This window comes from Ceratotherium simum, chromosome 4 (assembly GCF_057802395.1).
Source record: "Ceratotherium simum simum isolate JZ-2026a chromosome 4, ASM5780239v1, whole genome shotgun sequence".
Classification (NCBI taxonomy): Eukaryota; Metazoa; Chordata; class Mammalia; order Perissodactyla; family Rhinocerotidae; genus Ceratotherium; species Ceratotherium simum.
The window spans coordinates 37,248,847-37,271,152 of record NC_141903.1 but is presented as its reverse complement, the minus strand read 5'-3'; the positions used below and the strand labels follow the sequence as shown (position 1 = coordinate 37,271,152).

At 41.2% G+C, this 22,306-nt stretch overlaps 2 protein-coding genes and 2 non-coding genes across 4 annotated transcripts in view; 1 reads left to right on the top strand and 3 right to left on the bottom strand.

The window, feature by feature from the left end:
* Positions 1–1,005: 1,005 nt before the first annotated feature.
* On the bottom strand, positions 1,006–16,695 carry HSPA9 (heat shock protein family A (Hsp70) member 9). Its single transcript, XM_004420129.3, has 17 exons — positions 16,272–16,695; positions 14,830–14,888; positions 14,511–14,598; positions 12,989–13,170; positions 12,166–12,290; positions 11,531–11,604; positions 11,341–11,447; positions 10,688–10,850; positions 10,133–10,225; positions 6,409–6,618; positions 5,074–5,301; positions 4,129–4,233; positions 3,371–3,488; positions 2,850–2,944; positions 2,402–2,494; positions 2,083–2,223; positions 1,006–1,764 (listed from the first exon to the last, which is right to left on the bottom strand). Exons 1-17 carry the CDS (start codon positions 16,350–16,352, stop codon positions 1,687–1,689), a joined length of 2,040 nt encoding a protein of 679 aa, XP_004420186.1. The 5' UTR covers positions 16,353–16,695; the 3' UTR covers positions 1,006–1,686.
* LOC147917260 (small nucleolar RNA SNORD63) lies at positions 4,558–4,626 on the bottom strand. Its single transcript, XR_015552124.1, has one exon. It is a non-coding gene; the product is annotated as a small nucleolar RNA SNORD63 (small nucleolar RNA).
* LOC147917259 (small nucleolar RNA SNORD63) lies at positions 5,960–6,033 on the bottom strand. Its single transcript, XR_015552123.1, has one exon. It is a non-coding gene; the product is annotated as a small nucleolar RNA SNORD63 (small nucleolar RNA).
* Positions 16,696–16,884: 189 nt separating the features above from the next.
* The window catches only part of CTNNA1 (catenin alpha 1), a 322,514-nt gene continuing 317,092 nt past the window's right edge, over positions 16,885–22,306 (top strand). Inside the window, exon 1 of the mRNA XM_087429728.1 lies at positions 16,885–16,905. The gene's annotated coding sequence lies outside the window, so the exon portion shown is untranslated. The remainder of the gene's footprint in view (positions 16,906–22,306) is intronic.

Below are 22,306 nucleotides of genomic sequence, written 5' to 3'. Positions count from 1 at the left end.
TCACAATGATTAGGGGATACTAGAGGCATTCAGTGGGCAAGGGCCAACCAGAGATGCTATCTTCCCCCAACACACCACAAAACAATAATTCATAAGGAATTATTGCACATCCCACAAGGTTCCCAGCAAGTGTTTATGTGGCTGAAAACTTGAGCCTAGAATTTTTTATATGAATCCCAAGCAGCTTTTAAATGTGTTAATGAACACTTAACTTTCCAGGAATGTCATTATTATGTCAACAGTCTCCTTCACATTAGAGCATTGTATTGACTTCTTAAGTATATATAAATTCCATTTTAGATACCATCACAAAATATTACAACAGGAGGCATTACATCCAATGGGGTCTAAGCCCATGCTCTTAACAGAGTCCTTAAGGCATGGCATATGACAATAATCAATGAAACATGAGGGGAAGTCTGTTTGAAGACTTTTGGGAAATATTCTTAACAGTTCAATGAGATACAAGAAAGATGCAATCACCTTTCTGGTGCTGAAGTTGTCAGCATGTGATAATTAGCACATCAGAGAATTTTGGAAAAGGCAACCTGCTGAGGATGCAAGAGCAGACATATGAAAACAATCTGGGTTCCTGGTATTACTGAGCCACTGAAATCATATCTTAGAAGTTATTACTAGATATGTTTCTTTACTGTAAGCCAATTCTGACTGGAGTTTTTGCTACTTAGAGCTGAATGCAGCCTGAAAATACTAGCCCTGCTTTTCATGCCAGATAGAGATCTAGAGACTTGCAACATTCCAAACCAAGATGGGGCTTTAAGAGGGAAAACAAAAGCTCCTCTGATGAGACTTGTGCTTGGTGATAATGCTCATTATTTCATTCTACCAGCCCTTCCAAATTTTGAACTTGTTTTTATTTTTAGCCAGCAGAAAATCCTGTATTTCATCTGAGTGACTCTAGGTCAAGGAATTCGGAAGTATGATTTATGTCATATTCCTGAAGCTAAATCTCAGGGCCTTACCCCTCACAAATACGAGATCAAGATGATTTTCACATTTATTATTTTTAAAAAAAATCCAGAATGGATCAAAATGAACAATCATCAAGGATACAGAAAAGTATGCCTTAGGAAAGTTTGGGAGCCTTATTACCTTGTTTTAAAAGCTGTACCTAACATGAATAGCTAACTTAGTTTTTCATCCATCTAGCTTCCCCTGCCCTACCTCTCAACACGGCACAGCTGGCTTGCCTTGCAAGGCCTCAGTTGAAGAATCCCATGTACACACAGCCCGGTACAGCTGTACTCAGCTAACTAGAAGGATCTCAACCCTCTATGGTCTCATTTCAGGTCTATGGCTGACTACGTTCATTGACTACCTTCATTGTTGTATACGAGATGGTTTCACCCCTTGGAAATACGGCTACTTCAGCACAAAACAACATTAAGTCTTTATAATGATCAATAAATCATCTCCCCCCTTAACATGCAGCTGGAAAATAATGACAGGTTAGGGATAGAACACTGTGCACTTTGTACGGTTGGAATTATCACTCATTAAATGATCAATAGCTAACAGTCACTAAATGTACATAATAAGGAAATTATATATAGAATACTGCAAAAACACAGTAAAAAACTGAAGTTTGCCCATTTCTGCTCAGGAAGTCCCTTCACTCCCAAGCGTCATAGTATGTTGTCCTTTCAGCTCCAAAGTTTACTGCTATTACTGTTTCTCCTCCTTCTGATCTTCCTTGTGTTCCCCAGTGCCAGAACTTCCAGAGCCTTCTCGCTCAGATGCCATCTGTTAAGAAAACATTTGAGAGCCACTGATTTTATGTTGGGGCTGACAGTTTACTTTTTGATGAACTAAAACATGAAGGGGCCATATCCTGCTTGTTCCACTCTCCCTCCCCACTTGTACACTGTTGGTGGTTTCTGTGATTGCTTCCCTTTGACCTCACCCTCCCTCCCAAATCAGAGTTGAGAAGGCAGGAAAGATATTTTCAATTCCAATACTCCCAGTTCTATAAATGGCTATGAAGGGAGCCATCAGTGACAGTAATCAAGAGTAGTTATATCAAGATCAAGTTAGGAGCAAAACACCCATCAACCTTTGTACCTTTTTGTATGCCATTTCAAAGAGCTTCAATGATGCTTGCTGAAGTGAAGATGCAGCCTGCCTTATGTTTTCTCCTGTTTCACTATCTTTTCGAGCCAAGAGCTCCCTCATTTTGGAAATCTCTTCTTTTAGCTTGTTGCACTTAAAAACAAAACAAAACCCTCACTTGTTCTGGTTTTCTTATCCCATTACATGTAACAGTAATATTGAGAAACATTTCTTAAAAACTAAATTCCCTTCAAGACCCACACAGAAAAACAGTTTAATAACTGGTGACAATGCCTCTCAATTTCTTGAGCTATTTTAAAAGAGGGCTTACCTCATCAGCAGGCAATTGGTCCTTGAATTCTTCCATCTTGGTTTCTGTGTCATGAATGATTCCTTCAGCCATATTAACTGCTTCAACTCGTTCCTAAAAGAAATTAGAAATGTAGTATGAAGGCTTCCCAATCAACCAGTTGGCTGAATGTCCTCACTGAGCAAGACAACATGCTAACTGCTGCATACAGTTACAGAATAAAAACAGTAGGAGGGAGAAATCACTGTCATCTGGGGTAGTCTGGGATGTCTGTAAGAGATTTTAGCTGGATTCTGTAACATGAGAATTTTGACATGGGAAGACTGAGAATAAATAAGAAAAGCATTCCACACATAAGTTATGAGCAAAGCAGGAGGAGTGACAGATTGAAGGTAAGAGAAAATGTAAGATCAATGACACATGTCCAAACTACTTTCACCTCCCAGCTGAAAAGGCAGAAAGTAATCACCTTCTTTCGCCGGTCTTCCTCAGCATACTTTTCTGCATTTTTAACCATATTTTCAATATCATCTTTGCTTAAGCCACCAGAAGACTGGATCACAACTATAGTGAAAAGAAAGCATCTCGTTAACTTCCAAAGTAAAATTCCATGCCTCTTCCTATATTAAGAAAAATACTCCTGCTCAGAGTAGTCCATCTTGACGTGAATTATGAAGAAAATGAATACCCTGTTACCTTATAATAAGCAGAAGAAAACCAAGGGTCTGAAATATACAAAGACCAACTGTCCTGCCTGCCTACCAAAACTTTAGCAATTCAGAGGCTCAGTGGCTTGCCTGTTTTTGGGAATAAACACCACACCTGTTTTTGAATCTGATAACTGAGGAGAAAAGGGGCAAAGAGGACTCACCATCCTCCCCTGAGGCTGGGGGAAAATATACGCACAACTTAAATGGTCTAGTTCCTAACAGAGAGGAACTCCAAGGTCCCTCACTTCACTCTTACAGTCTGATAAATAAGAGCACTTACTCTGCTGCTCACGTCCTGTACCCTTATCTTTGGCAGAAACATGTACAATCCCATTGGCATCAATGTCAAATGTAACTTCAATCTGAGGCACTCCACGAGGGGCTGGGGGAATTCCAATCTAAAATAAATAAATACCCAGAGTAAGCTCCTCTCACAAAGGGGTCCAGTGCTCTATTTCCAAACCTATACTATCTTCTAGGAAACAAATCACTTGGTTCCTGGGAGAAACAAGTGACACTTTCACTTAATTAAATGTACAAAAACACAAAGTTTATAAGTAAGGGTAGTAGTTTCATTGCTGCCTGAAATAAACAGGGCTTATACCAGTCAACGTTGGCTACAGCCAATAACCATAACTGCTGTATGTACCTGGGTACAGAGTGAATGAGAACAAACCTCTCCATTACTGTTCATCTCACTAAGAACCAATAGGCAATGCTGACTAGAAGCCAAAGCAATATCAAATGTCTTTTAAGGTAGTAATCAGGAATTTCTCCTAATTAGCATTGTTTATCAACATTTCTCTAGCTCTTACATTTATAAACTTGATGCAGTTCCTAAGGCACAAGCAAGGCTTTCAGATAAAACCTGAAGCAATGGGTATCCAGTTGCAAAATTCATCTGTATACTGTGTTAAGATAACACAGACTACGTCTGTGTCTGTAAGCAGTTTATGGTATTATTATTAAGGGTTAGAATAGTCTAACTTTACAGTAAGAAGAATGAGGAGCATAATATTCAGGATTCCCAATACCTACCAAAGTAAACTGTCCAAGAAGTTTGTTGTCTCCAGCCATCTCTCTCTCACCCTGACACACTTTAATCTCCACTTGAGTCTGTCCATCAGCAGCTGTAGAAAACACCTAGGGAGAAGGAAACTTCCTGGGTTGCCCGGCTGATTACACTACTCCCTTTATACAAAGTGCAAGCCAAAGGAAGAAATTCATATCCCAACACTGGAAGAGTCCTAACATACACTATGTTCAGAACAAAGGCTTATATTTTTGCAGGGAAAAGGAGTAGGCTTAGCACAGCAAAAAGGCATACAATAGCTATTGTTTCAGCTAAGGAAATGCATTGTACAAAGATGTAACATTAGCAGAGAAGGCCTCAAGAGAAGGAGCTAAAAAGCAAGATGTTGAAACATGGTCATCTGGGGAAACAGGTCAGAGACAGGACATGTATTTTGTGCTTAGTCACAGAAAGTCACCACACACTCTTCTTCAGAATGATGTGTTGGCAATACATCAGTGCACAAATATAGCAATAGGCATAGTTTTTCAGAAAAATATCAAAATTGGGACAGTCAGGAAATAATTCTTAATCCAAGAACAAGCCATTGTCCAAATAGCCCTGCTTGGTATCTCAGGACCCTCATCATTCACCTGGAAGACAAGCATACTCCCCTAGCCTTGGCCAGGCCATTCTTTTTACTGCCTTTGAGAACAGAGGAGTACAGGGAATTCAGTCCCAAATGATGAGGCTCCTTTTGGCAAGTTATTTTAATCCTGTGAAGGAGAGACTATTGATGCCTTTCCTACAATCATCACCACTGGAAGACAGGTAAAGAGAACTTTTCCAGGAATAAAAACAAGAGAACAAAAGACAAGATTCTTACCACCCACAATCAACTAGTGTGGACTGCAAAACACAAACCTCACAGAAGCTATTATTTCTGACAGGTAGGGAGAGGTGGCTCTTACCTGGCTTTTCTTGGTTGGAATAGTGGTGTTCCTGTTAATAAGTTTGGTAAAGACACCTCCCAGAGTCTCAATACCCAGAGACAGTGGAGTGACATCCAGGAGCAGCACATCAGTGACATCACCGGCCAATACGCCCCCCTGAATGGCAGCTCCAATGGCCACAGCCTCATCAGGATTGACAGCTTTGCTTGGGGCACGGCCAAAGAGATCCTGCACAGTCTGCTGAACCTGAGCATCAAGAAAAAAGAACCTGTCACCCACTACTCAGGGCAACTGCCTGAAATGGGCAGGGAAGAGCACATGTGTATCCCAAGACCCCACCAACTCAGGACAGGCTGCTTCAGATCCAAGAAGGTTTATGCAAATTACCATTTTTTAGTTGAGTTCTTGTTAACGAGCTAAGTATTATCATGCAGCTAACACATATACTTTACTCATGAGTATCTCATTCATGGCCCTTTTAAATTTGGGAAGAATATGCCTAAGTTTTGTTATCTGGTTTTCCATACAACACATTAAATTAGATAGAAGGTACAAGGCAAGGGGACTACGAAATTGTATAGTCCAAGTTCTCTTCTACATATCAACTAAAAACCAACTTAAAAGAAGTAGTAGTAATTCATTAATTCAATACTGGTACTGATATGGGGCATGGTTTTCGCCCCTTATTTTACTAATGCTAGGAAAAATTTCTATTTGAATAGCACCTGGGATAATTCGTTAACATAAAGATATCCAGCTGGTTCAAAGCCTCTTTTTTCCTTCAGGTTTATTGTGTGCATATTTTCCCAAGCCCACTTACTCCAAAGTAAAAATTAAGAAAATATCAAAGCCCAAGATAATTCTATTCAAGCAATAAAATAAGAATTGCACCTTCAACAGGTTCTGTGCTCAGTCATTATTTTCCACACACCTGTCTTTTCAGAATGATGTGTTGATGAATAAAATGCATCATTGCACACATCTCTGCTGAAGAGATGCAATTAGAAACCCCAAACACTGTTGCAATGACACATGTCCAAAATTGCCCCTAGAGACTAGTCAATACCAAAGTTTTAAGCTACTTCTAACCTCAAACTTTGTTTCATTCCTAAAAATTCTGCAGGACTGAAGTTCAGGATCCTCCTTGCTACCACTCCCAAGACATTCTGCCCTTTCTAACCCTTTTTCTTAGACCCTTTAAGAAAAGAGGGCACAACTTCATCCCCCTTTCACGTTACCGTGGCAGAAAGGCCACATATTCATGTCCCTGAACAACATAAGCCATTTGTCCCAAGAAAACATTACATGTTGGCTCTCTCTGCTCTCCATACCAAGAATTCCATGGGTCCATACCTTGGGCATCCTAGTCATGCCACCAACAAGAATCACTTCTCCTATGTCACTCTTGCTGACTTCTGCATCTTGCATGGCTTTTTGGCATGGGGCGATGGTCCTCCTTATTAGATCAGTAACAATCCCCTCAAACTGAGCCCGGGTCAGCTTCATATTCAAATGCTTGGGTCCAGAAGCATCCATTGTAAGATATGGCAAGTTGATGTCTGTCTACAAAGGAAGCAGGGAGACCAGTAGTGGTGAAGTTCTTTGTTATACTTTAATTAAAATAAGACCATAACCTAGGACAGGAAGACTTTGAAAGCCACAGTGAGGATCAAACCTACTTTAAATGAATAGCCACCAAGACAGTGACTCTTTAAGATTCAACCTCTTTTCTTCCCAGAGGTACACACTATAGAATCTGTTATTAACAAAGAAGAATAAAGAAGCAGGCAAAATGCCCGTTCAGGAGATGGTGAACTGTCTTGCCACTAAACATACATTAAGAATCACAATACTGGGCCAGCCCCGTGGCTTAGCGGTTGAGTGCGCGTGCTCCACTGCCAGCCCGGGTTCGGATCCCGGGCGCGCACCAACGCACCGCTTCTCCGGCCATGCTGAGGCCGCGTCCAACGTACAGCAATTAGAAGGATGTGCAGCTATGACATACAACTATCTACTGGGGCTTTAGGAGAAAAAAATAAATAAATAAAATTATAAAAAAAAAAAAAAAAAGAATCACAATACCGTTTTCTTTTACCAAGTTTTAAAGTATTCCATGTACGTGAAGAAAAATGTCAAAGGTATGCTCTGAACCAAATCACCTGCCACCAAGCAAGAGCTTTATAACTTTTAGGAAGACAGGAAAAAAGCTACCACAGAAATGCTAAAGAGAACTAGAGAGAACTAGAAGGACTGACTTTACTGCCATCACATCCATGGAGAGCAGCTAACACTTCTACAGTCACACCATGTGACATCCACTATTTAATAAACCGCACATCTCAGTAAGGCACAGAGTAAGAATATTAAGACTAACAAAACATCACTAATCATGCTAAAACGTGTGTCCCAGGGGTGAACCCTTAGGAACAGAATTAACTTATGCCTTCCCTCCAACTTCACATCAAAGCAAGGCCAACAGGGAATAAAGATTGAGAGGAGCAAGTCCTTAACCACCTTTTTTCAGATAAAGTACCCTGGACATTTAAATGTTTAATAAATAGCGAGAGTTAACACACCTTCTGTAGAAACAGTGACACTAAAGAACTCCACTGGCAACTTCCTTCTTTACAAAATATTAATAAACCAAACCAAAAAATAGAATTATGTAAAGCAAAGCTACCCAATAGAACTTTCTGTGGCAATAAATATTCTTTATCTGTGCTGTTCAATTCAGCAGCCACTAGCCACATATGGCTGAGCACTTGAAATTTTATGGCTAGTGCAACTGAAGATTTGAATTTTTAATTTTAAATACCCACATGTGGCTACTACCATATTAGTGCAGTTCTATATGCTGTAAGTTAATGACAATCTGAAAAACTCAGGACTCTCAACCCTCTAAAGCCAGTACATCACAAAATTTCATCCCTCCTCTCTCTCTCAAATTTAACCACGTATCTCTCACTACCTTCTCTAGTCCAAGTCCTTCCTCTCACCACCTGATGTGCTACAATAGCCTCCCAACGTCTTCCCACATCCATTCAGGCTGCCCTCTGCCACAGGACCCCCATGAAGGATTCTCCACTCCACCTCAGCCACAGCCCCTTTCCCAAAACCAAACCTGACCATGTTACTGCCCCAACTTAAAAGTTTTCAGTGGTTCGTACTCACTTATCTCAGCACAGACACCAAATCTCAAATCTATAAAGCCTGTGGCCTCATCTTCCATGCTCCCCCTGACCGTGTGCACTTCAGTCACACTAGCCCTTTCTCAAGTCTTCACCCCAGAGCCTCATACCTGACTCTATCTTTTCCAGATCAACTCATCTTTCAGAAGCTCTCCTTGCTATGTTTGACACCTCTGTCAGGCTCCTCTATTATAACTGTAAATCAAACTTTGCCTTTTTACCACATTAAAGCAGCTTACATTTAGAGTACTTACTATTTACTACACATTGTCCTAAGCATGTTATATGTATTAATTTAGTAAACTTTGTAACTCCAAGGGGGAAAGTAGAACTATTATCCTGGCACTATTATCCTCATTTTATAGATAAGAAAACAAACAGAAATGTTAATTCATCCACGTCACACAGCTAATAAGTGATGAAATAGGGACTTAAACCCCAGCAGTCTGCCTACAGAGCCACTCTTAACCTCTACATTACTTATGATTTGACGTTTACTAATATATATGATGTTCTAATTAATGTCCATCTCCCCAAACCACACTGTAAACTCCACAAGGGTAATAAATGCTTCTAGAAATTTATCCTATAGATTTACAATCACACATGCACAAACATTAATGTACAAGAATGCTCAATACACCTTGCTATAATAACAAATGCTGGAAAACAATCCAAATGTTTATCAATAAGATACAGCCACACTAAAACCAACCAACATCCCCTCCAAAAAGTGTCAAGCCCCTGGAAAGAATTATAAGCTATCCCCTGGCAGTGACACATATTTCAACCCAACCCTAACCATCGTGTTGCCAAGTTCTGCCACTCTGATAGCAGGGACAAGGCAATACCATCAATGTCATGGATGACTTCGTACAACTTCGTCACTCCTAACTACTTAAAAAAAAAAAATCCAGGTTTGACTGAAGGTCAACCACTTTACCAACACAATGACAGCTGCTATAATTCCCAGTGTGGGTGATCAAACTAATAACTAAAGTAGTCACAGGCTCTGCTTTCCTGCTGCCACCTGAGAACTGGAAATAGATCTTCTGCCTTCCATCTTGTTGGGTCTCTGACCCGAACCTAACATGCTTTGTGTTTTTCTGTTCTAAGTGGCTAAGGCAAGTGAAGCTTTCACCTCTCAGAACTAGAACACAGGCCAACACCTTTAACAGATGCTGAGCAAATCTGATGCCCACAGAGGGAAATTTGCACAGGTGTATATACCCCAGCCTTGAGTCAGGTTTCATAGCTCACTTTCTAGATTGGTGATCCAAACAATTAAATGAGACACAATGAGAGACTCATACAAAGAGGTGTCTTAAATGAAGACAGCAGAAGTTCTAAGAGTCTCCTAATATTTCCAGGCTAGTGATTCTAATTTTGCACACTGCTAGTCTAGATTTTACAATTAGTATCTTTAATTTAAAGCAAATAAGCATAGTCAGTGTCATTCAGGTCTTAATTATTATTTGGCTCCAGTATATATAACCTCTGATTTGGGTAGTTAACAAATTTTAGCTCATCCATAAAAGACACACTGCTCCTTTGCTCATAGGAAAGGCATTTACCACCAACCAGAAAACTGTAAAAAGATTAGACTGACATTAGGCCAATTAGAACATATTCAAATAAACTCAGGCTTAAAAAATCCATCAAGACTGCTGGAGGGCCAGCCCCAGTGGCCAAGTTCGGCATGCTGTGCTTTGGCAGCCCAGGTTTGGTTCCTGGGCGCAGACCTACACCACTCGTCTTGGTGGCCATGCTGTGCTGGCGGCACAAAAAGAGGAAGACGGGCATCGGATATTAGCTCAGGACAAATCTTCCTCAGCCAAAAAAAAAAAAAAAAAAAAAAAAAAGACTGTTAGAATTTGTCCACATCTCACCTGCACAGATGAGGAGAGTTCACACTTAGCCTTTTCAGCAGCTTCCCGAACTCTTTGAAGTGCCATGTTGTCTTTGGTCAAATCAACCCCTGTCTACAAAGGGAAGACACACAATACTAGTACTACTGAGGTAATGAATACTATTTAAATTGCAGTGATAAGCCATATCTTTTTAAACAAGCAGGAATTACTTATTACCCTTAAAAATCTGTACGGAATAGAAAACCTTTCTGAAACAGCTATCTGTGCCTGGAGTCAGAGGGCTGAACTGATTTCGGTTCTTTCCAGCTACAGAATTCTAGCTCAAAAAAGGAGTTTCCAGAATCCCTTTTCCAATATTGTACACCAAGTGCCATATCCTTTTTATCTGTTTGTTCCCAATCTGAAGCTACAACAATCACAATAGTTTAGTCCATCCATGAAACTGAAATGCAATTGTTTCAGTCAAGTCAATGCTCTATTAAGGGCAAAAAATTGTAAACAATGCAAGTAGCAGTCTGAACAAGAAACTCTCAATATCCCAATGTCTACACATCAACCACACTGGTAACTAACCTCCCTTTTGAACTCCTTCACAATGTGTCGTAACAAGGCCTGGTCAAAGTCTTCACCACCTAAGAAAGTGTCTCCATTGGTGGACTTCACCTCAAATACTCCTTTCTGAATTTCCAGGATTGAAATATCAAAAGTTCCACCACCTAAATCATATACAGCAATGCTAGAAAGAAAAAAGAAGGCCTTAAGGAACAAAACCTATCACAAGGATATAAATTTCAATAACCAAACAAACGTAAATCTTGGCTATTTTCCCCAAGGTATAATAATTACAAAATGTGACTACTAAGTGATGTGTGTTAACATGTGGTCCTAATAGCTACATGTAAAACATACAGTTGAAATAAATTCAATTTTTAAAAGCAAAATTGACAGTATTCAACAACTCTTTGGATGAACACTTGCCAACATGCATACCAAGGGGGAAAAAAAGACCATAGCCCAGTACCTAAAAGTAAATATATAAACAAAGGAATGGTCTTAAAATGAATGAAAAACACAAACCATACAGCCTTGAAGGTCAAGGCAGTACATTTTTAGTCTAAGTACAAGGCTCAATCACTAATAAACCAAGATGATGATTTAGGATAAGTCTCACAGTTCTATGAACTTAAGTCTCACAAATCCAGGTGGAGCCTACTGCACAAACTTACATTTTGTCTTCTGATTTGTCTAGACCATAAGCCAGAGCAGCAGCTGTTGGTTCGTTAATTACTCGAAGCACATTTAGTCCAGATATCTGGCCAGCATCCTTTGTGGCCTAAAGAAAAAGAAAAAAGCATTTTCCACTCTTGTGTCCCAAGTACAATTAATTTCCTGAATAAGAATGCTAACTGAACTCACCTGTCTCTGAGAGTCATTGAAATAAGCTGGGACTGTAATCACAGCATTTTTTGCTGTATGCCCCAAGTAATTTTCTGGAAAAGAGTCAAAGAATGAAATTCAGTCATGAGATTCTGTCAGATGAAAGAGGTAACACAATTACTAATATAGCCTTAAAGTCACAGTACCCATCAGTTTTTCAGCATGTGACACAAGATGTAGAGACCTTGGAAGAAAACACTCCAATTAAAGATACTGGTAGAAAACCCAAGATCTCACCTTTAACATTTTAGTGAAGGTTCACCAGCTACAACAACCTACTTTTTAGATTTAAAGTTACTAGTTTCTTCAAACAGGAAGTTCTAAGTTTTATCTAACAGACAAAAAGCTTAATGTGTAGTCTTTCGGCTTTCAACACAGAAAGCTACTTCGGGGGGGGGGGCGGCGAGGGACACAAGCAAGCACCATTAGGAAAACATGGAAGATAAATTCAGAATCTGCAGGGAAAGAATGAAGAGTAACAATGTTTTGCCATTCCCAGGTTTTCTGTATAAAAGCCACCAGACTCCTACAAAGACACACTTATGGCAGCTAGTGATTTCAGAGGAAATCATACAGTTCTTCGAACTTTCCAAGATGTGATTAAACCTTCTCACCTGCAGTCTCTTTCATCTTCATCAACACAAATGCCCCAATCTGACTTGGAGAATAGAGTTTTCCATGAGCTTCGACCCAGGCATCACCATTAGAGGCACGCACAATTTTAAAGGGAACATTCTTACTGAAAGACAAAATTTATATTCGTGAAAATGTGCCAGTGCAACCTACCACGACAAAGTTACCATACACCATGAAAGTCCAACCCCCACCCCAAGAGATCCATAGCAAACAAATGAGAACTTCAGGATTTAAGGAAACCTTTAGAAAGCAATCATTAACATGTACAAACATCCTGATGAAACCTGAACATTCTTTTTTCCCCACCAAACAAAAGAATTATGCAGCTGCTTTGGAAAGCAATTACACAGTTTTCCTAACACCCAGCAATTCCACTACTAGGTACCTACCTAAGAAAAATAAAAACAGATGTCCACACGAAAACTGTACACAAATGTTTACAGCAGTATTATTCAGAATAGCCCCAAAGAGGAAACAACCCAAATGCCCATTAACTGACAAACAGATAAACAAAATGTAATATACAGCCACATAATAGAATATTACTTGGCCATAAAAAGGAATGAAGTGTTGATACATGCTACAATACAGATGAACCCTGAAAACATATCTGATCTGCACATAATGGAGCCCATGCCATTATCTACCTTATGGGTTTAACATGAATTTACACGGTCCAGGAATGACTACCCAAATCTTCATGTATCATGTCAATACACAGCAAAGACCTAATCAGGGATCCTGCTGAAAAGATTCTGCCATATGGTCTTTGCAAATAACTATACTTTTGCTATTACTCACATGTCTTTCTGTACTTCAGGGTCATCATATCGCCGGCCAATGAGACGCTTGGTGGCATAGAATGTGTTGTTTGGGTTGGTGACAGCCTGTCGCTTGGCTGGCATGCCAACAAGTCGCTCACCATCTGCTGTAAAAGCTACAACTGAAGGAGTGGTTCTGGCACCTTCAGCATTCTCCAGCACCTAAAACTCCCAAAGTAAGATAAAGAATGAGGTTCCAGTCACCACTGCTGTCTTTGTATCAATCATTTAAGACACAAAACAGGCACCAAATCACAAAACAAATGCTCAAGAACAGTACTAATGGGCATGCTTTTCTGCTCTATGAATGCTGATACAGTAAATACCTACCACTGGTAACAGATGTTTAAAATATCTTTAGTCTTTTTTAAAGATTTTATTTATTTATTTTTCCCCAAAGCCCCAGTAGATAGTTGTGTGTCATAGCTGCACATCCTTCTAGTTGCTGTATGTGGGACGCGGCCTCAGCATGGCCGGAGAAGCAGTGCGTCGGTGCGAGCCCGGGATCCGAACCCGGGTCGCCAGCAGTGGAGCGCGCTCACTTAACCACCAAGCCACGGGGCCGGCCCAAAATATCTTTAGTCTTTACTTCAAAACCACTTAAACTAAAAACAAAACAAAAAACCTGGAATAAATAGATTTAAATGCAATCTTTCATACTCGATGTTGGGACAAGGTAATCTTTCCTTCCATATGGAGAATTAAATCTACGTCTAAATTTTTTTGTGATGGCTGTTTCAGGAATATTAAAAAACATTTGTGAAGAAGCCAATTCAATAATCCCAAGTGCGGGGCTGGCCGGGTGGCTCAGTGGTTAAGTGCATGCGCTCTACTTCAGTGACCCAAGGTTTGCCAGTTCGGATCCTGAGCGTACAACGACGCACTGCTTGTCAAGCCATGCTGTGGCAGTGTCCCATATAAAGTAGAGGAAGATGGGCACCGATGTTAGCCCAGGGCCAATCTTCCTCAGCAAAAAAGAGGAGGATTGGCATCGGATGTTAGCTCAGGCTGATCTCCCTCACAAAAAAAAAAAAAAAAAAAAGAATCCCAAGTGCTCTAAATCTTGAGAAGAACACAGTAAGTAGGCTTCAAGAGGAACAGCCTCCAGAGCAGGGAGCTCCTAAGAATGTGCTTTACTTGGGATGTGGTCATGCATTACATGGAGCTCCACTTGCTTCTAGACTGTTTCTGCACCTCCAGCCTTGGTTGAACTCACAAAAACGCAGGACTCTAAAAAGAGAAGTAACCAACAGTTCGAGTCATCCCAATGGGTACTAATGGTAACTTAGTAGTCTTACCTCTATAGGACACATTTAAATCCTAGGAAGTCAAATCCATTCAACTATCAGCACCATGCAATTAAGCACAAAGGTTGACCTCACAAGAGTCTTAAGGGCTTAAAAGCAGCTTTTAAAATGTCCCTTATCTAAGCCAAAGGACAGAGAATTCTGGATTGGGTACTGGCTACTACTACATGATCCAGAGCTTCCAATCATGCTCACCTTTGCTTGTTTACCTTCCATAACTGCCACACAGGAATTGGTAGTACCCAAATCAATACCAACAACTGCTCCCTTGATTGCCTCTGATCTGTAAGACATTTAAAACAATGCTATGGTTAGTGTTATCTTAACAGTGGTCTCCCAAATGGTTGCAGGAACACATAAGAAAATACTTGATACTGTGGACAATGGTACATTACATAACCTATAAACAAATATAAATATGTCTTTTTTCTGAGCACAACAGTTAATCACAAATTTAGAGACCACTGCTCTTGGGTTTAATATTTATTATCTCTCAAAGCAAATGAACACTTACGCATAGTCCCGCTTTGAAACAATTCTAAAAGCCTCATGACTAAGGCCATTCCAGCCATCCTAAAAAACAAAAAAAAAACTTGCATCAGACACCAACTACATATGAAAACGGGCTTCTTCCAATTTTTCTTCTGAAGAACATATGCAAGTTTGAGACTTTCATTCTGTTAACTGAGCAGCATCATAAAGTATACTGAAATGAAAGTATTTCATGTATAAGAGGCATTACGCTACTTAGCATGAAAATTTAATAAATCAAGTATGAATTTTTCAAATAAGTCACATGAAAATAAGTAGATACAAAATTACCTTGAATTACTTTACAAAACGATTTCTCAACCTTGGCACTATTGATTTCGAACCAAATCTTTGTTGTGGGGGGGCTATTCTGTGCATTGTACGATGTTTAGCATCATCCTGAACCTCCACCACTAGAAGCCAATAGCACAGCTCCCCAAATTGTGATACCGCTAAATGTGCCCTGGAGAGGCAAAACTGCCCCTGGTTGAGAATCCCTGCATTACAAAATACTCGTTAGATACTTCTCAATTTGTTAAAAGCAGTGTATAGCTAAGCCCTACATATGCGTGTATTGCAGATATAGATCTAAGTTATTTAGACATTTCCCCTGACCTTGCCAAGCAACTGATTTAAGGGGAATAGGATTAGTAATCTTGTGGAGTCAGTTTAGAAAAAAATTTGTCTGGAGTGGCCTCCAATCAGGATCAAAGACCTTTGTTACAACCTAACCACAGGCTACTTCCAAGCCTTCCTATAACCACACGTGACTGCAAAGAGAGTCACAAATCCTGTTCTCCGAAGATGTATGTTTTTGGTCTTACACAAAGATGAACAACTTCTCCGTGACCTTTTCCTGATCTGTGACCTTTTCCTGATCTGCTTATTTTTGCTGAAACAACAAAGGAAGACAATCTCACACCAAAGATTCTGAAAAACCAACTGGACAAATATTCCTAAACAAACAAATCGGAGCTTGATTTTCAATTCATTGTTTGGGTGCCTTTCTTACTTATTTCGTCACAGCAACGGAATCCTTGCACACACTGTATTTTACACAGAACAGTCGTCCTTCGACTCGTAGGTGAAAACGCAAATTAGAACAGCGGTTCCCTCCCAAAAAACTGCGTCCCTCGCTCCTAAGGCCAAATCTGTCCGATCAACCACAGAAAAGACTGTCGGGACCACTATCTGCTACTTCGTGGAGTAAGATTCTAGGCTTGCGAGGAGTGTGACTCAGCAAGGCCCGAGACATGGAAACAAAACCCTGAGTTATGCCTTGAACCAGCAGCGCTAATTACTGAAGGCCAGTTATCTTCCTTCACTCCAGATCTCTCCCAGAGAATTCTGACCCCGAAGGGCGCGGCCTACCGCACTGAGGCCCAAGGCCGTAAGTCCCTGGGGGAAGGCCCAACAGTTCCTTACCTGATGTCGAGCGACCGTGGGGCCCCGGGAGGTTGCAGCGCCGACAAGACGCGCTGCCGCGGCTCGACTGGCGTTCATCATGGCGGCTAGGTGGTGGGAGTACGAGACAGCAAAAAGGCTCTCGGAGGGCCAGGAGCTCCGCGACTCAGTGGTAAGAGCGCTTCTGGAAACCTCCAACCACGTGGGGTGGGGGGGGCGGGGGTTGGTCGCTGCGGCCTGGAGGCCCGCTCTTCCGCTGAGGCACCGCCCGCACTGCCTGACGGAAGACTACCTGAACGCCGCTCCCGGAGTCAGGGTGTACGGCTAATACGTTTCGTAGCACGATGGTTGGAAAAACAGTGTCCTTCCTTTCCAGCTGCGGTAGGTCTGGGCTCAGCGAGAGGCGACGGGACTATGAGAGGTATAAAGGCAGCATCTTGGACAACCCCGGTCCTCGGAGGCAGGAAAGACTCAAGGTCACACGGGATAAATTGCGAACCGATTACAGTCTCCTTGCGTCAGTTGCGTGAGCGGAGGGGCCTGTTGCGCCTGCGCAGCTGGCATCCTGCTAAGGGTCTGGAGGGCATGTGCGCAGGGAGTGGCGGAAAACGGGGGTGGAGTCTAACTACAGCACTCATTGGATGCACCAGCGCACGTGAGTTTGGCCGAATGAACGTAACCCGGAGCGAGCCCGGGCGCGTGCACACACCGCGCACGTTGACGTTTTCCCGGCTCCCGCTCCTCGCGGAGGGCGCGCCATCTTGTCCTGGGCCTTTGTTGTGTATAAACCTCAGGCTCAGAACGTTGGTTGCTCGGCCGCCTCCTTTGTTCGTTGTTTGGCTGTCTGTTACTATTACAGTAACATAAAATACACCTGGATATACAGACCTTGGACACATTCTTGCTGTGTTTACCACAGGGACCTCAGGTTTCGAACTAGTAAAGCAGCCTTTCGTTCACACAGGTTTGGGTGGCGTTATGCTAATTATCACGCCAACCATCAAGAGAAAAAAATACCTGAGCTCAGGCGGTTCCCCGGCCGCCTGTGCTGGGCATGACTGAGGCTCCTCAGGCCCATCTCAAAACCTCATGCTTGATGCTAGAGACAGGTTGTGGGTTCTGTAACAAGATGTCAGTGGCCTTTTTGTGCTGTGACCGGTTTCAGATTGGTAAGAAAAAGATGGAATTAATTCACTGATTCGACAAATATGTACTGGAGTGCTCACCATGTGTCAGGCTCTGTGCTACGTGGTGGGAATACAGTGAAAGCAAAACGTGAATTCACTGATGAGATGACAGTGAGATTGAGCTTCATTTTGGAAATGAACCAGTTTGTCCTTAAAGTCCTATTTCAAAAGAGAAAGTTGCTCCACTACTGTGTGAGGAATTGTGAAGGAAATGTTCGGGCAACTTTGGGCGGGAAAGAAGATAACTGAAGAGTTTACGTTGTGAGGGGGATGGAAGTGGGAGTAAGAAAATAAACAGAAAAGTCAAACATAACATTGGTTATAGATTATACAGATTGTAAGAAAAGTAATAAGTCCCCCCAACTCTTACTTAGGTGTTAGCTATTGTTATTATTATCCTATTATTATTATTATCCTCACTGGTCTTCTTAATACTCTTATTCCTCTTGTCTTTTTTAATTCCCTCAGAGGTAGACTTGCCTGAGGCTGTCAAAGTTACAAGTTAATGACTCCTATTTGTAGAGATTTATGTTCTAAAACAATATACTGATGCAGAAGAAAATAGGAATGATGAATAATATTAAACATAGAAGCAAAATAGAAATTGAAAATTTTACATCCTTATGTTGTATATGACAGGGAGAAAAGAGGGCAAGTGGAATAATTGGAGTAACTACATTCTCCTCACTTCCTTCTTCTCTCAACTGGTTCTCTTAAGAGTTTGCTTTTGTTTCCTTCTTTTTTTTTTTTTTTTTTTTTAAAGATTTTATTTATTTTATTTTTCCCCCCAAAGCCCCAGTGGATAGTTGTGTGTCGTAGCTGCACATCCTTCTAGTTGCTGTATGTGGGACTCGGCCTCAGGATGAACGGAGAGGCGGTGCCTCGATGCGCAACCGGGATCCGAACCCGGGCCACCAGCATCGCAGCGCGCGCACTTAACCACCAAGCCACAGGGCCGGCCCTTTTGTTTCCTTCTTGTTGTATACTCTTAAAAGCCACAAAGTGTCAATCAAAAGAATCCTGAAATCAAATGGTGTTAGCCAAAGGGTGTCTGAGACTATGTTTCTGTGGATACTTGTATGATCGAGGTTCTGGTGGTTTCCCCAAGAGCCTAGCAAATACACGCCATGACCACTAGGGGGATGTGGTAGCTCTAGATATTTCAAAGCAGGAGCCTGAGAATGGGGCTGTATTGTTATTCGCCAGAGTGAAGGACAGGCTTCTGGACTGCTTCACAAATTAACGTGGCCTGGGGCCAGCCTGGTGGCGCAGCGGGTAAGTGCCTGCGCTCGGCTTGGGCAGCCTGGGGTTCACAGGCCCGGCCCCGGGGCCCACCGACGCACTGCTTGTCAAGCCGTGCTGTGGAGGCGTCCCATATAAAGTAGAGGAAGAGGGGCACCAATGTTAGCCCAGGGCCAATCTTCCTCAGCAAAAATAGGAGGATTGGCATTGGATGTTAGCTCAGGGCTAGTCTTCCTCACACACACAAAAAAATTAACGTGGCCTACAGCCTAAAGGCTTGAAGAAATGAGCCAGAGTCTAAAAAGAAATAGGGTGCAAATACATAAGAATGGACAGTTAGATCTATAGCCAGGTGGTATAATTCTTCACAATACAGCACAGTACTGTATTTCATTTCTCTGTTGTCATTTCAGTGTCACACTGGAAAGTGGAAGGAGCTGATATATAATTTGCATATGGGTAAATGTTTACCAGACAGAAGAGGCAGCTGTCAAATACCTGTGAATACTGTATTTTTAATTATATTCTAACTGGCATGATTGCTATATTAGCATATTTGAAGATAGGAAACTAGTTTGAATTTTTAAGTATTTAACTCCTAGCCATTAATAGTAATTGTCATTAGATAGTAATCACTAATAGTTGTTAAATGTTTACTTAAGTGCCACACACACTGTCCTAAATGCTTTATATACATTTTCTTTATTTTCTTTTTTTAAATTTTTTTCTTTCTTTTTTTTTGCAAGGAACATCAGCCCTGAGCTAACATCCACGCTAATCCTCCTCTTTTTGCTGATGAAGACTGGCTCTGAGCTAACATCTATTGCCAATCCTCCTCCTTTTTTCTCCCCCAAAGCCCCAGGAGATAGTTGTATGTCATAGTTGCCTATCAGTCTAGTTGCTGTATGTGGGACGCGGCCTCAGCATGGCCAGAGAAGCAGTGCGTCGGTGCGCGCCTGGGATCCGAACCTGGGCCACCAATAGCAGAGCGTGCGCGCTTAACTGCTAAGCCACAGGGCCAGCCCACTTTATATACATTTTCTAACGGAATGCTCACAAGAATGGTCTCAAGTAAATACTCTTGGTCTTCCCATTTTGCAGATGTGGAAAACTGAAGCTTAGAGTGGTTATGTTATATGGGTCACACAGCAATTGAATGGTAACACCAGAATTTGAAGCCACACTGTCTGACTCCAGAACCTACACTGCTAACCACTAGGCTCTGCTGCCTCACAACCAAACTGGGTCTGATCTTTTACCTCCTCATATACTGAAGATGAGTTTTCTAATACTGGCCTAATCCATTATTAGCAGCAGTTATTTTAGGCAATGGAATAAAAAAGTTAGAAATGCTTTTAAAAAATTCTTATGTAGTTTAGGTTCCAGGACAACTGTAAAGAAAGTTCAATCTGTAATATAGCTAATAGGATCAAGTTTTTTTAAGGCAGTCCCTTTAAATTGGTGACTCAGTTGATGTTTTATTCAGTCTTCCCAAAGATGAGTATCATGCTGTGGCACCTTCCATCTTCATGATATAAAAATGTGGCATACTGCAGGGATTTGTCACTTTTATTCTCCTTGGAATTTTTCATGTACTTGCAACAGATTTCAGGAGACAGTTCCCATTTTTCCATTTTGGCATTAGTTACACTATATTGGAGTACATTACACGGTGTCACTCCACTGAAACCTGATTTAACAGAGCTTGCCCCAGTGAAGTGTAGGAAGTATTATGTCAGGTGATGTCTCTGTCCCCAAGGGTGGTGACAATTAGCAGGTTTCATTTTATACCGAATGCCTGGTAACCCACGAACCTGTCCTCCTTTGGATTGGAGCAAAGAGAAATAGAGGATGACCCTGAAAGAAAAGTAAGGCAGCAGTAAATGAAAATAAAATATCACTTTGATTAGTTAGGACATTTACATTCCAGTGATAATGCAGTCTCACTGTACAGTGTAAAAATTAGTCAGTTAACCTCACTCTGGACTTTCTTTCAGGTTTGGAAAACAGTTGGCTATTCGATAGGTCAAAGACCTGTGCATGAAGTCCCTATTTGGTGAAGAGGCAGAGCTGACAAAAGCAGAGATTTGCTCTTCATGAAAATCCATTTAATAGTTAATTCTTAAGGATATAGGAGGCTTTTTTGAATTTTTTAGTTTAAAGGGCCAGAATTTTAATTTATTCTTGATCAGCATGTTATAGTGATAGGAACCCCGAACTTGGAGTTGAGCCCAAAATTGGGTTCTAGAAGCAGAAAGGACCTTAGATATCATTTAATGTTTAACCTTTCTTTCTTTTTTTTTTTTAAGACAAGTCAGTTTTTTGTTTTGTTTTGTTTTGTTTTGTTTTGTTTTGTTTTTGCGGAAGATTGGCCCTGTGCTAACGTTCTTTGCCAATCTTCCTCTTTTTCTTTTTTTTCTCCCCAAAGCCTTAGTACATAGTCGTGTATTATAGTTAGAGAGTTGTAGCTCGTCTATATGGGACGCCACCTCAGCATGGCTAAATGAGCTGAGCGGTGAGTATGTCCGAGCCCAGGATCTGAAGTGGCAAACCCCGGGCTGCTGAAGCGGAATGTGCGAACTTAACCGTTACGCCACTGGGCCAGCCCCTAACCTTCCATTTAATAAATGAAATGGAGAGAATTAGTTAGTTGCCCAAGGTCACACAGTGTTAGCTTCTGCTCTACAGCCTCTGTTTTTACTTGGTATACTTTTTAGAAATCATCCACATGATTTCAGATTAAATGTTGAGTCAGTACAGGACCTTTTTCAAATGCTTATAGACAACTCTGGCTCCTATAACCTCTTCCTCCTAGCTTATCCTCACTTCTTAAGGTACATGATTAGTGAAATTATGTCAGCTATCTTTTAAGTTCGACTGGATAACGTACTCTCTGTGTGTGAGGGGCTGTTGGTTCCTAACGTTCCTCACCCTTGCTCCCCAACCATCTGAAGAGGAAGTGCCCAGGTTTCCTTAGGTGATGAGGATTTAATCGAAGGCTAGTTGGGGAAGTATAGGCATTGTCTCAATACCTATAGAGCCAGAGTTCTGGAAGAACAAGGAGAGTGGCTCCTCTTCCTTGGTCAGGCCTCAGCAAAACCTGGCTATAGTGGCCACTTGTTGGTCTTCATCTCAGAAATGGGCTTCTGATGTTCCCATCTGCACTGACTCTGCCCTTTCCATAGCTCAGCTTCTTTATGTCTGCTTCTCTAATTCTTCTATCACAATAGTTCCCAAATTTCAGTAGGCATCAGAATTACTGGGAAGCTCTTTAAGCATCCCACTCCAAGAGATTTAAGTCCTATAGGGCTGAGGCGGGTCAAGGAATCTGCATGTTTAACAAGTTCCACAGGAGATTCTGATGGGGGTGAGGTGAGGATTAAGGACCAGACCTTACTTAGAAACATCCCAAGCACCATGGTGTCTTCTGGTCGCCAAACTTTTTCATTACACATCCCTATTAGAAAAATATTTGAGCACACACCTCCATCGTGTGTATATTTATGTATTTATAAAATGTATATGTGTATATAGTACTATTATTTAACATATATAAAAGCAGAAAATAAAAATGGAAAAGATAAAAATAAATATAAATACATTTGAATATTTTCTACCTGTACCCAA